Below are 12,211 nucleotides of genomic sequence, written 5' to 3'. Positions count from 1 at the left end.
TCCCACAGCCACGAGCTGATGTGCTGGTGCTGGCAGCAGAACCCCCGCCAGCGTCCTTCCTTCATCCAACTCCTGGAGAGCATCAAGGACCACATGGCCCCCACCTTCCGTGCCCTCTCCTTCTTCTACAGCTCCCAGAACCGTCCCCGGGGCTCCGGGGAACCCACCGAGGCTGACCTGACCCCCCTGGATGAGGAGCCCCCCGCCTCCCCTCTGCCCACCCGCAGCCCCAGACAGCTCCCCAATGGGACTGGGGGGCTCTGACCACCCCCAGGGGGGGCCTTGGACTCAGCACCCCTACACCCCCCTACCCTCCTCTGGCTGCCCCCCCCTCAAATTGCTGTCACCCTCCCAAAGTTATTTATTGCTGCCAAGGGCCTGTGCCTTGGGAGGGGGGGCAGGGGGGTTGCATTTCCCCTGGGAATAAATTGGGGTACCCCAAGTCAGGGTGGGGGGGGGGGAGATGCTGATTGGGAGACCACCCTGATCATCTTTTAATTATTTTCAGGGGAGTGGTGGGAATAGGGGTCTTGAGGGGGGGGAGGGGGAGCAGGCAGAGCAGGGTTTGCATTTCCCCTGGGTATAAATTGGGCTGCCCTAAATTGGGGGGGGGACTTCGGGGTGGGAGGAGACCACCTCTATTGTCTTTTATTATTTTCTTAGGGGGAGTGGGGCAATAAAAGGGGTTCTGGGGGTGGGGAGTGGGGTTTGGGGCTTGGGGTCTTCCCACCAACCTCCCGCCTGGCAGCCAAGTCAGTAACCAGTCCCGTTTTACAGGTGGGGAAACTGAGGCACGGGGCAGCCCTGCAGCAGGAGACACCTGAGGCCACCCCCACATCCCCCCAAGTCCCCAGCACTGGGACCAGTATCCGGGCTGTGCTGGAAGGGGCTTGGCTCTTTTTCATCTGGGGATGAGGGGAGATAAAGGGCAACGAAGCTGTACTATGGCTGTGCCTGTTTTTTTGGGGGGTCAGGGAGGGGGTGGCACATGGGGTGTCCACTCGCCCTCCCCCCCATCAGCATTTTCTGTGGCTTTGCCCTGTGGTTCCCAAACCTGTAGGTGGTTCTGGAAAAAAAAACGTCAAAGTGGTGGAAATTTGAATTAATTTAGATTTTGGGAGGATGTGACGGGTGGCAGCCACCGGCTGGTGGTGGGGGGGGAAGGATGGGGGACAGCAGGGTCACCCCAGGGGAGAATTTATGGCCTCCCTTCCTTTGGGACACGCTCGGGGACAGGCAGCAGCTGGGGGGTGGGAGTGGGGACAGGGACTCACCGTACTCTAGCCCCCCGGGGAGAAGGCTCTGGGCCGGGGGTGGCATCGGGGGACACGGTCACACCAAATGTCCCCATCCCCGGCTTCCCTGCACCCAACGGGGCGCTGGGGTAAGGGCAGCTCCGCCGTGCTCCGCTGGAGGGAGGGGTGCCGGTGACAGGATGGGGGGGGGGCTCTTGGTGACCCCCTGAGCCGGGCGATGCCCGCGTGATGTCCCCTGTCCCCTCCGTGCAGGCACCTTCGGGCTGGGAGTGTCGGAACGCTGATTTTGGGGGGGCGAGGGGGATGGTTTGGGGCTGGGGGTGCAGACAGGGTGCGGCGGGACCCCCCCTCGGTGGGGCGGGATCCTCCGGGCAGAGCTGCAGCCGTTTTGCCCCTTCCTCGGGGGGGCTTCCCGGCTCCCGAATCCCGGTGAGTCACGGGCAAGGGCAGTTCGGGGTGGGCTGGGGGGTGTCCCGGTGCTGCTCCTCCATCCCCACCCGCGGACCGGGGGCGGAGGGGTCTGCGGGGGCGGTGCCGGGGCGGGGGGAGCCGCCGGCCCCTCCCGGGAGGATGGAGCCTCCGCTGCTTTTAAGCTCCGCACGGCCCCGTGTGCTCGGGCGGTCGGTAAAGTGAGAGGGAGTGGCGGCACCGGGTGTACCCCCCACCCTCCTCATACCCCCCCATACCCCCCTACCCCCCCCATCCCCCTCCCGGCACCGGGACCCAACCCCCGGGTCCCGATTCGGGTCTGTCACCGGCACAGGGTGTCCCCCTCCCGTCCCCCCCCCCGCCATGCCGCCCCCCGTTTGGCTCTGCCTGACCGCGCTGCTCCTGCCCCTGCCCGTCCCCGGGCTTTGGGGTCCCTGCCCGCCCCCCTGCCGCTGCCCCCGGCCCGGGGACCTGCACTGCCGGGAGCCCGGGACCCTCAGCAGTCTGGGTCGGCTGCTGCCCTCCGGGGGCTTCACCCACCTGTGAGTGGGGCTGGGGAGGGGGGGGATGAGGGACGGGGCAGGGGGGCTGCGGGGGCGATGGGGCTGGGGGAGACGGTGATGGGTTTGGGGGTGATGGGGACGCAGGACTGGGCAGCAGGGTCGGGGGGTGATGAGGTTGGGGGGTGATGGGGATGAGGGTAGGGGGGGTGTTGTGGGGTGCGGCAGTGGGGCTGGGGCGATGGGGCTGGGGGACAGGGGGAGGGAGAAGGGGTTGATGAAGCCGTGGTCGGGCAGGGGGATGGAGCAGAGGGGCTGGGGCTGATGGGGCTGGGGGTGACAGAGTGATGGAGCTCGGGGACAAGGCTGTGGGGCTGGGGGTGATGGGGCTGGGGGTGAGGCAACTTGGGGAGGTGGGCACAGGGGGGTCTCTGGGCATGGAGCAACTGTGCCCTGGTGCAGGGAGGAACCCAACCCCTCGTGTCACCCACCCCGTGGTGGGCCTGTCACCCATTCCTGGGGCCTGCAGGGTGGGATGCTAGGGGGTGGGCTCCCCAAATTTGCTGATTTTGGGGGTCTTGAAGATGTCTCCGTGCCTCAGTTTCCCTCCTCCCCTGGCCAGGAGATGCCAGCAGCCCTTTGTTTGCTGGCTGGAGGGTGGGGTGGGTCCCCCCAGAGACCCCCCCGGATGACCCCCTGCCCTGCTCCTCCCATCCCCACAACCTCATCCGTGGGGTTGGTGGTCGGGACCCCACCCCAGGGATCAGTGGAAATGAAACCCCCTCGGTGTGGGTTTGAGCCCCAGCAATTTGGGAGTTGCAGGAGCAGCCCCTGGGGTGGGGCAGGGCAGAATCCCCCATCCCACTCCCAAAAGAGGTTTTTCTTTCCTTGGGAAAGGGGCAGAGGGGGGACACCCTGAGGCAGTGCCCCCCCCCCCATCCCATCACCGACCACCGTGGGGTGGGGACCCCTGGGGGACTGGGGCTGAGATCTGGCAAATTCACTCTTTGGGTGGGACCGTGGGCTCCGAGGGGTTGCTCAGCCCTGGCCCCACATCACCGGGGGGGGCTCAGCTGCCACCCCTGCCCCACCACTTCCCCCTCCCCATCCGGCTCATCCCAGGGGAAACTGAGGCACGGCGGGGCAGCTCTGCTCCATCCCTGTTCCCAAAGCCTGGAGGGGGGGAGAGACCTGGCCTTTCACTCCCCTCTCCCCACACTTGGGGGGTGGGGTGTCCCTGAACCCCTTCCCCCACGCCCCCCCCTATTTTACCCTCCAGCATCATCGAGAACCAGCAGATGCTGACGACCTTGACCCGGGCCGACTCCAGGATGCTGCGGGACCTCAGGAGCCTGTGAGCACCCGGGGGGGGAGGAGGGAAAAACGGGATGGGGCTGGGGGTCCCCAGAGCTTAATCCCACTGTGGGGAGGCAAAGGGGGACACAGAGGGTGGGGATTTGGGTGCTGAGCCCTCAACACCCATCCCCCTCCCCAGCACCATCTCCAGGTCAGGACTGCAGCACATCTCTGCCGATGCCTTCCTGGACACCCCCAGACTCAGCCATGTGTGAGTAATTCCCCCCCTCCCAAGCCCCCCAGTATTCTCCCCCCCCCCCAGTTTTGGGGCTCTCCTCCCCTCGCTGATCCCTGTGGGCACAGGGTTTGTGATCCCTGGTTGATGGGGTCACAGCAGCCAGGCTGGGGGGGTCTCTGTGTCCCAGTGAGAAAACGTCGAGCCGGGGACACACACACACACACAAAGGACCCTGCTGTGGGGGGTGGGGGGCTCTCCCCTTGTAGGGAGGGTCCCGGTGGCTGGTGGCACCGTGGTTTTGCTTGGTCACCATGCGACAGTGGGGGCTCTCTTGGTGCTCTCCTGGTGGCACCAGTGTTGCCCTGGGGTGGGGTGGGGGGGAGGTGGGATGGGGTCTGCAATGCTGGGGGGGGTGGGAGGGGAGGTGGCTGATAGGATCTGTCCTGTCCTGGCAGGAATCTTTCCTTCAATGCCCTCCAAAGTCTCTCCTGGAAAACCTTCCAACACCTGCCCCTGGTGGAGCTGTGAGTCCTGGGGAAAGGGATGAGGGGGGGGGACATCCACCCACCCACCCACCCCGGGGCATGGATGGGGCTGGGGAGGCAGTGGCAGGGACAGGGGTGACACAAATGGCCTTTGGGGGTGCAGGATCAACAGGGTTGGGGATGCCACCTGCAGCCTGGGACCTGGTGTCACCACAGGTGACACAGGACCCCCTTGTGTCCCCCCCTGACCTAGGGTCCTGGTGGGGAACCCCCTGAATTGCTCCTGTGGGCTACGCTGGCTCCAGCTCTGGCACAACGGGAGCCGGGCTGGGCTGGGCAACCAGTCTCTGCGCTGCTGGGATGGACCAGTACTGGTCCCACTGGGCAACCATCCCCTCCACCCCTGCGGTAGGTGGCAGGGACACCCCCACCCCACCCCCTAAGTTTGGGTGCTGGGTTTGTCCCCCCCTTGTCCTGAGCCCCTGGGCTGGGGACAGGGTGGGGACATGGAGGGGACACACGGCTCTGCTTACACCTTTGTCCCTGGCAGAACCCCCGAGGGTCCACATCGACCCCCCCGAGGTGGTCCTGCGCCAAGGGGACAGCATCAACCTCACTTGTCACATCACTGCCGAGCCACCAGCCACGGGGGAGTGGGTGGTCCCGGAGGGGGGACCTGAGCTGCCCATTGTCACCAAGGCAAGAGCCTCCTCCTGGCATCACTGTCCCCGCTGCAGCATCCTCTGTTGGAGCTGGAGGAGACTCTGGAAGGAGAGGGGGGTTGGTGACCCCATCCCTGCTGCTCCCAACAGATCTCATCCTGGGAAATCGTCCTGGAGCTCAGCAACATCTCCTCCAGACTCAACCACAAGGACCTCACCTGCAGGGCTGAGAATGCTGTGGGGCTGGCAGAGGACAGCGTGAGCCTGAATGTCACCTGTGAGCACCCTGGGGGGGGACACCGGGACCTGGGGAGGGCTCCAGGAAAGCTGGGGAGGGACCTGGGACAAGGGCCTGGAGGGATGGGATGAGGGGGAAGGGTTTCCAGCTGCAAGAGGGGAGATGGAGAGGAGATCTTGGGGAGGGAGGGAGAAATTCTTTGGGGTGAGGGTGCTGAGCCCCAGATCACCCCCAGAATCTGTGGCTGCCCCATCTCTGGGAATGTTGGAGGTTGGATGGGGCTTGGAGCCCCCTGGGCTGTGGGAGGGGTCCCTGCCCATGGCAGGGGTGGCACTGGGGGAGCTTTAAGGTCCCTCCAACCCATTTTTGATGATTTGATGATTGTACAATGACTCCAGCATTGGGTGAGGACCATGGCTGGGGCTGGAGATGATGAATTAGTATAAGGGATGGGGGGGCTGGATGTCCAGCTGAGGCACCCACCCATCTGTGTCTCCCCCAGTCCCCCCCATCATCCTGCTCCTGCAGGAAGCCATCCCCCAGCACTTCTGGTGCATCCCCTTCTCGGTGGATGCCAACCCCCTCCCCAGCGTGCGCTGGCTCTTCAATGGCTCAGCTCTACCTGAGGGTCCCTACATCCACACCCGGGTGGTGGAACTGGAGCCCAACTCCACCGTGCTCCACGGCTGCCTCCAACTCAACCGTCCCACCCACGTCAACAATGGCAACTACACCCTCCTGGTCCACAACCCCTTGGGCTCGGCTGCCCGCAGTGTCCAGGGACGCTTCATGGACAACCCCTTCAGCTTCAGCCCCGAGGAGCCCGTTCCCGGTAAATTCCTGGGGAAAGGGATGGAAAATTCCAGGAAGAGGGAGATTTACCCCTCCCTGCCTCTCTTTCTCCTGGGAGAAATGGCTTCGAGCCTTTTTTTTTTTTTTTTTTTTTTTTTTTTTGCCATGCCTCAGTTTCCCCAGGGATGGGAGGAGAGAGGAGGGGGAGGAGGGGGTGGGTTTCCCTAGGGAATAACAGGATCTTTCCCTTCTCTCTCCCGTGGGCTCTGGCAGTGTCTCTGTCTCCGCTGGGTGAGTGATGGGGCACAGTCCCCCCACCCCAATCCCCCCTCCCCAAACTGTCCTTCCTCCCAACCCCAGGGCAGATCCTGCTTGCTGGGAGCTCCCAGGGGCTGGCACTCCCACCCCCCCCCCAACCCCTCTCTTTGCCCCAGTCCTCCAAATTATGCACCCTCCAGAGCTGATCCTGGGGTAACCCCCCCAGCTTGCCAGGACCACCCTAAGGACATCCCCCCCCCCCCTCTCTCCCTGCCTCAGCCCTCCCCAGTCCCTGCATCTCCCCCACCCCAAGGCTGACCCTGCTTGCTGGGACCCCTCTCAGCAGCTGGGACCCCCCACCCCTCACTCACCCCCCCCTCTGCCCACCCCAGGCCCCAGTAACCACTCCCTGGAGGGGCCAGTGGAGACGACGGAGGAGCACACGTTTGGGGTGAGGGTACAGACAGGGACCCAGGGGACCAGGACACCCGTGGGAAGGGGGGGACACAAATCCTCTGGGAAAAGCCAAACTGAGCCGAGCGGGCTGGGGGGATGTGCGATGACACTGCCTCAATTTCCCCTGCGGCAGCTCCGGGGATTTGTGGCTGCCTCCCAAGGGCTGGGAGAAGGGTCCTGGTGTTGCCTGAAGCCCGTGTCCCTGCTGTCCCCAGATCTCAGTGGCCGTGGCTCTGGCTGTGTTCGCCTGCCTCTTCCTCTCCCTCATGCTCATCGTGCTCAACAAGTGTGGGCACCACTCCAAGTTCAGCATCAACCGTGAGTAGGGAGGGAGTGGGGGGTGCAGTGTGACAGCCCCGACACCCCGGTTCCTGTAGGGGACACCCCGGTTCCTGCAGGGGACACACCAGCTCCTGCAGGGGACACCCTAGTTCCTGCCAGCACACCCCAGTTCCTGCAGAGGACACCCCAGTTCCTGCAGGGGACACTCCAATTCCTGCAGAGGGACACCCCAGTTCCTTCAGGGGGCACCCCAGTTCCTGCCAGGACACCCCAGTTTCTGCAGGGGACACCCCAGTTCCACAGCTGTGGGGCAGCTGAATCTGTGCTGGGCACTGGGCTGGGATGTGGCTGGAGGGGAGGCCCCTGTGGGAATGGGGCCATGGGTGGGGGACCATGGAGGGGGGAGGGGGACCATGGAGGGGACCATGGGGACCGTGGGGACCATGGGTGGGGACAATGGATGCAGAGAATAGAGGGGGGACCATGAAGGGTGGAAGTGGAGGGAGGTGATGGATGGGAACCATTGAGGGGCACCATGGAGGATGGTGATGGGTGGGGACCGTGGACAGGGACAGTGTCTGGGGAGGGGTGTGGGGTGCTTCCCCCCCCCCCCCCCCTCCAGCAGCAGAGGCAGCAGCTGCTAATTCACTCCTGGAATGGATTCAGCCTCTAAATGGGTTTGATCAGGCAGCCAGGCCCCCAGGGACTGCGGGGCGATGCTCGGCAGAGCCTGGCACTGCCTGCACTGGGAGGGGGGGGCACGGGACCCCCCCGATGGCCTTGGCCTTGTCCCCATAAGGCTCGGCGGTGCTGGCCCAGGAGGATGACCTGGCCATGTCCCTGCACTTCATGACCCTGGGCAGCAGCCCCCCCTCCTCCTTGGCCGAGGGCAAGCTGGGGGGGCTGAAGAGCAACTTCATCGAGAACCCCCAGTACTTCTGTGACACCTGTAAGTGGTGGGGAGGGGGAGGAACAGGGGTGGCCATGGGAACCATGGCCTTTCAGCATCTCTCCATGTCATCCTCGGTTTGGGGGGGCACTGATTTGAGGTGTGTGTGTGTCCCCCCCCAAGGTGTGCACCACATCCAGCGTCGGGACATCGTCCTCAAGTGGGAGTTGGGTGAAGGAGCCTTTGGGAAGGTGTTTTTGGCTGAGTGCTACAACCTCCTGCCCGAGCAGGAGAAGATGTTGGTGGCTGTGAAGGTGAGGAAGGGGGTGCGGGGAAGCGATGCCATGGGATTTGGGGGGGGGTTGGGGTGTCTTATACAGAGTGTGACCCCCCCCCAACCTCCCCCCAGGTGTTGAAGGAAGTGACAGAAAGTGCCCGCGTGGATTTCCAGCGGGAGGCAGAGCTGCTGACAGTGCTGCAGCACCAGCACATCGTCAAGTTCTACGGGGTCTGCACCGAGGGGGAGCCCCTCCTGATGGTCTTTGAGTACATGAAACATGGGGACCTCAACCGATTCCTCAGGTGGGCTGAGGGGGGGGGAGAAAAAGGTCCAGCCCAGCCCCCCACCTCCTCATCTCCCTCTCTGCTCCCCTCTGGGGACACCCCCCAGCGTAAAGCTGGGTCCAGCTCGGGGGTCCCCATCAGCAGAAGGACACGGAGCTGTTGGAGGAGGTCCTGGAGCTGCTGGAAGGGCTGGAGCAGCTCTGGAGCCAGGGGGAGAGAGTTGGGGGTGTTCAGGCTGGAAAAGAGAAGGTTCTGGGGAGACCTCAGAGCACCTTCCAGTGCCTGAAGGGATCCAGGGATCACAAATTGGTTTGGGTCAGAAAAGACCTTTTAGATCATCAAATCCAACCAGAAGGTTGCTGCGTTTGGGGTAGAATCATCAAATCATGGAATGGTTTTTGTTGGAAAAGCCCTTTCAGATCACCCAGTCCAACCCTTCCCCCAGCACTGCTCAGACCACCCCCACCCCATGTCCCTCATCCCCACATCCCCAGGGCTTTGAAACCCCTCCAGGGATGATGGGGACTCCAGCCCTGCCCTGGGCAGCCTGGGCCAGTGTTTGGGAACCTTTTGGGTGAAGAAGTTTCTTCCAATATCTAATTTAGCAGATACCCCATGGGTTTGGACAAGGGCCTGGAGGGATGGGATGAGGGGGAAGGGTTTCCAGCTGCAAGAGGGGAGATGGAGAGGAGATCTTGGGGAGGGAGGGAGAAATTCTTTGGGGTGAGGGTGCTGAGCCCCAGGTCACCCCCAGAAGCTGTGGCTGCCCCATCCCTGGGAATGTTGGAGATTGGATGGGGCTTGGAGCATGCCAGGTTTGGGTCTGGATGATCTTGACTGTCCCCCCACCCCAAACCTTTCCATGAGTCTCTGCTCTGCCAGCGCCGCAGCAGCTCCCGCTAATGCAGCCGCCTTGCAATATTGATTAGATTATGTGTCTGGGAGGCTTGAAATGCTGGGGGGGGGCGGGGGGGGGGGGGGTTTAGCCATCAGCAGGAGTGAGCAGAGCTGCCGCCACAGCCCCCCAGGTATTGCTGTGAGACAGGCGTGGGTGCCAGGGGCAGGGCTGTCCTGGCCACCCGGGGAGCGTGGGGACGTGGCTTTTATCCTTATTGTGATGGGATTTGGCATTAATGGTTCTGCCGAGCAGAACCCACCCCCCCGGTCCCCATCATCATCCCCTTCCCCGTCCCCCCCCCCGCAGCTGTCAGCACTGCTCAGCATCACTGGGCCCTGGAGGTGTCCACTGGGGTCGTTTACTGCTTCTACATGACCTGACACGCTTCCACACACCCTGACACGCTTCCACACACCCTGACACGCTTCCACACATCCTGACACGCTTCCACACACCCTGACACGCTTCCACACATCCTGACACGCTTCCACACATCCTGACACGCTTCCACATGCCCTGCCAAGCTTCCACAAGCCCCAACACACCTCAGCACATGGCCTCTGACATGCAGCCACGCCTGCCTTGGGGCCCACACGTGTGCACACACTCTCCCTGACACCTCTGCATGGCTGTCCCATGTGGGTGGACACGTGTGAGCCCCACAACGTGAGCACACACATGTGCACGACTTTCCCTGGCACACACACACGTGTGTGTGTTCTTCCATGGTGTCTGCGCACACACGTGCACCCTTTTCCCTCATGCATGTGCACACGCATGCACGCCTTCCCCGAACACGAGTGCACACGTGTACACCCCCTTCCCTGCTGCGCACACGCGCGCACACACACACTCACACACACACACATCTTTCCCTGACATGCGTGTACGGCCGTGAATCCCTTTCCCTGGTGCACATAGGTGTGTGCACCCCCTTTTCTCGCACTCGCGTGTCCCGTGGGGCTCCCCGGAGGACGCCCCCCACCCACTGCCCGTTCCCCCCCACGCCCCACGCAGGTCCCACGCGACGCGGCGATGCTGGCGCAGGGGCAGGGGCAGGGGCTGGCGCTGAGCCAGATGCTGCAGATCGCCGTCCAGGTGGCCTCGGGCATGGTTTACCTCGCCTCCCTCCACTTCGTGCACCGAGACCTGGCCACCCGCAACTGCCTGGTGGGTCACGACCTCCTGGTGAAGATCGGGGATTTTGGGATGTCCCGGGACATCTACAGCACCGACTATTACCGGGTGAGCCGGCGGCTGGGCTGTCCCCACCGGTCCCCCCATCACCCAGGCTCCTCTTAGCTGTCACCCTTCCCACCCGTGTGGCATCATGGAAAGGTTCATGTTGGAAGAGACCTTTAAAAGTCACCGTGTGCCACTCCGCTGGGATCAGGGACACGATCAGGTTGCTCAGAGCCCCGTCCATAGCGCCCCAGAAGGGTTCAGGACCTTCAGAAGATCACCCAGACCCCCTCACTGCCGGGAACGGGAACATCTCAGCCCAGGGCAGGTCCCTCCACCCCTCTTGCTCTTGAGGCTGAGGCATCTCCCACCTCTCTATCAGATCTCACCACCCTCAGTGCAGAGTTTCTTCCTCATCCCTACTCCGCGGGGCGCAAAATGAGGGGGGATTTGGGGCTGAGGGCAAACGGGGGAGGTCCTCACCCCACTGACTGCCCCATTGCGGGCAGGTGGGGGGTAGGACCATGCTGCCCATCCGCTGGATGCCCCCCGAGAGCATCCTCTACCGTAAGTTCACCACCGAGAGCGATATCTGGAGCTTCGGAGTGGTGCTCTGGGAGATCTTCACCTACGGGAAGCAGCCCTGGTACCAGCTCTCCAACACCGAGGTGAGGGGGGTGGGAGGCGACAGACCCCCAGGGGGGGTTCCCGGTGGGGTGGGGGATGTCTCTCCAGCCCCATCCTTACTTTTCCCAGGCCATCGAGTGCATCACGCAGGGCCGGGAGCTGGAGCGGCCCCGCGCCTGTCCCGCAGAGGTTTACTCCATCATGCGGAGCTGCTGGCAGCGCGACCCCCACCAGCGCCAGCCCATCCAGGAGATCCACGAACACCTCCAGGCCCTCCTCAAGAGCTCCCCCCTCTACCTGGACATCCTGGGATGACACCCCCCTTCCCCTCCCCTCCTCCTCTCCCTAGGCCACCTGTGGGAGGGGTCCAGACCCTCTGCCCCCAACTCAACGCAGCCCCCTGGACTGATGGCCTGGTGGGGGGAGGGGGCTAAAGCCTTATTTATAGTGAGAAATGCCACCCCACCCCCACCTTGGAAGGGGGGGGGGGAACCTCTGAGGCCGTGTCCCCCTGGGGTTGTGACCATGTCCCCCAGGTTTGTGGCTCCATTTCCGAGGCTGCCGGGGATCGGCTTTGAGGAGTGGGGGGGGAACACAGCCAAGAGCCCCCTCCCTCAGGACCCAGTCCCTGCCAGTTTGGGAGGCAGGAGGGGTGCAGGGGGAGTTGGGGACCAACCCGTAGCTTGGCTGCTCCTCTGTCCCCTGGTCCCCACCCCTGGGGACATCACCGGCTCCGCAGTGATAATAAAGTGTCCGGCTCTGCCCCCGCTGGAGTCCCCTGTGCCAGGGGAAGAGTTTGGAAAGTGGAATGGGTGGAAAGGGGGAATTTTAGAGCAGGGAGGGTCTGGGAAAGAGGAGCAGGAGGGGGGGTGCTGGCCCCGGGATCCCAGGATGAGGGGTGCCCGGGATGCAGGGGTGATGTCCCCGGGATCCCGGGCCACTGTCCCCATCCCCAGCCCCGAGGGGGAATTTTGGGCTGTGCCACAGGCCCCACCTTGGGGCTGCTCACCGAAAACCCTGGCCTGGCCATCTGTGTCCCTTTGCCGAGGGGTCCAGAGGGGGGTGGGATGTGACATAGCACCACAAAGTCACCCCCCTGCCTCGGAGCTGGGTGTTATCGCATGCCCTGTAGCGTTCACTCCATCATCCTGCCCGGGCT

At 63.7% G+C, this 12,211-nt stretch overlaps 1 protein-coding gene across 1 annotated transcript in view; it reads left to right on the top strand.

Annotated features, from left to right (window-relative positions):
* Nucleotides 1–11,620, top strand: part of LOC139787649 (insulin receptor-related protein-like) — a 17,847-nt gene extending 6,227 nt beyond the window's left edge. Inside the window, 14 exon segments of the mRNA XM_071726909.1 lie at nucleotides 2,020–2,227; nucleotides 3,465–3,539; nucleotides 4,458–4,612; nucleotides 4,755–4,903; nucleotides 5,017–5,143; nucleotides 5,607–5,936; nucleotides 6,547–6,598; nucleotides 6,804–6,928; nucleotides 7,692–7,841; nucleotides 7,965–8,095; nucleotides 8,191–8,502; nucleotides 10,165–10,488; nucleotides 10,935–11,093; nucleotides 11,182–11,620. Coding sequence (XP_071583010.1) covers nucleotides 2,020–2,227; nucleotides 3,465–3,539; nucleotides 4,458–4,612; nucleotides 4,755–4,903; nucleotides 5,017–5,143; nucleotides 5,607–5,936; nucleotides 6,547–6,598; nucleotides 6,804–6,928; nucleotides 7,692–7,841; nucleotides 7,965–8,095; nucleotides 8,191–8,502; nucleotides 10,165–10,488; nucleotides 10,935–11,093; nucleotides 11,182–11,367 — 2,483 coding nt within the window. The 3' untranslated portion in view covers nucleotides 11,368–11,620.
* Nucleotides 11,621–12,211: the final 591 nt, after the last annotated feature.

The sequence above is a fragment of the Heliangelus exortis genome, chromosome 27 (genome assembly GCF_036169615.1).
Source record: "Heliangelus exortis chromosome 27, bHelExo1.hap1, whole genome shotgun sequence".
Taxonomy (NCBI): domain Eukaryota; kingdom Metazoa; phylum Chordata; class Aves; order Apodiformes; family Trochilidae; genus Heliangelus; species Heliangelus exortis.
This window is presented reverse-complemented; position numbering and strand designations above follow the sequence as displayed.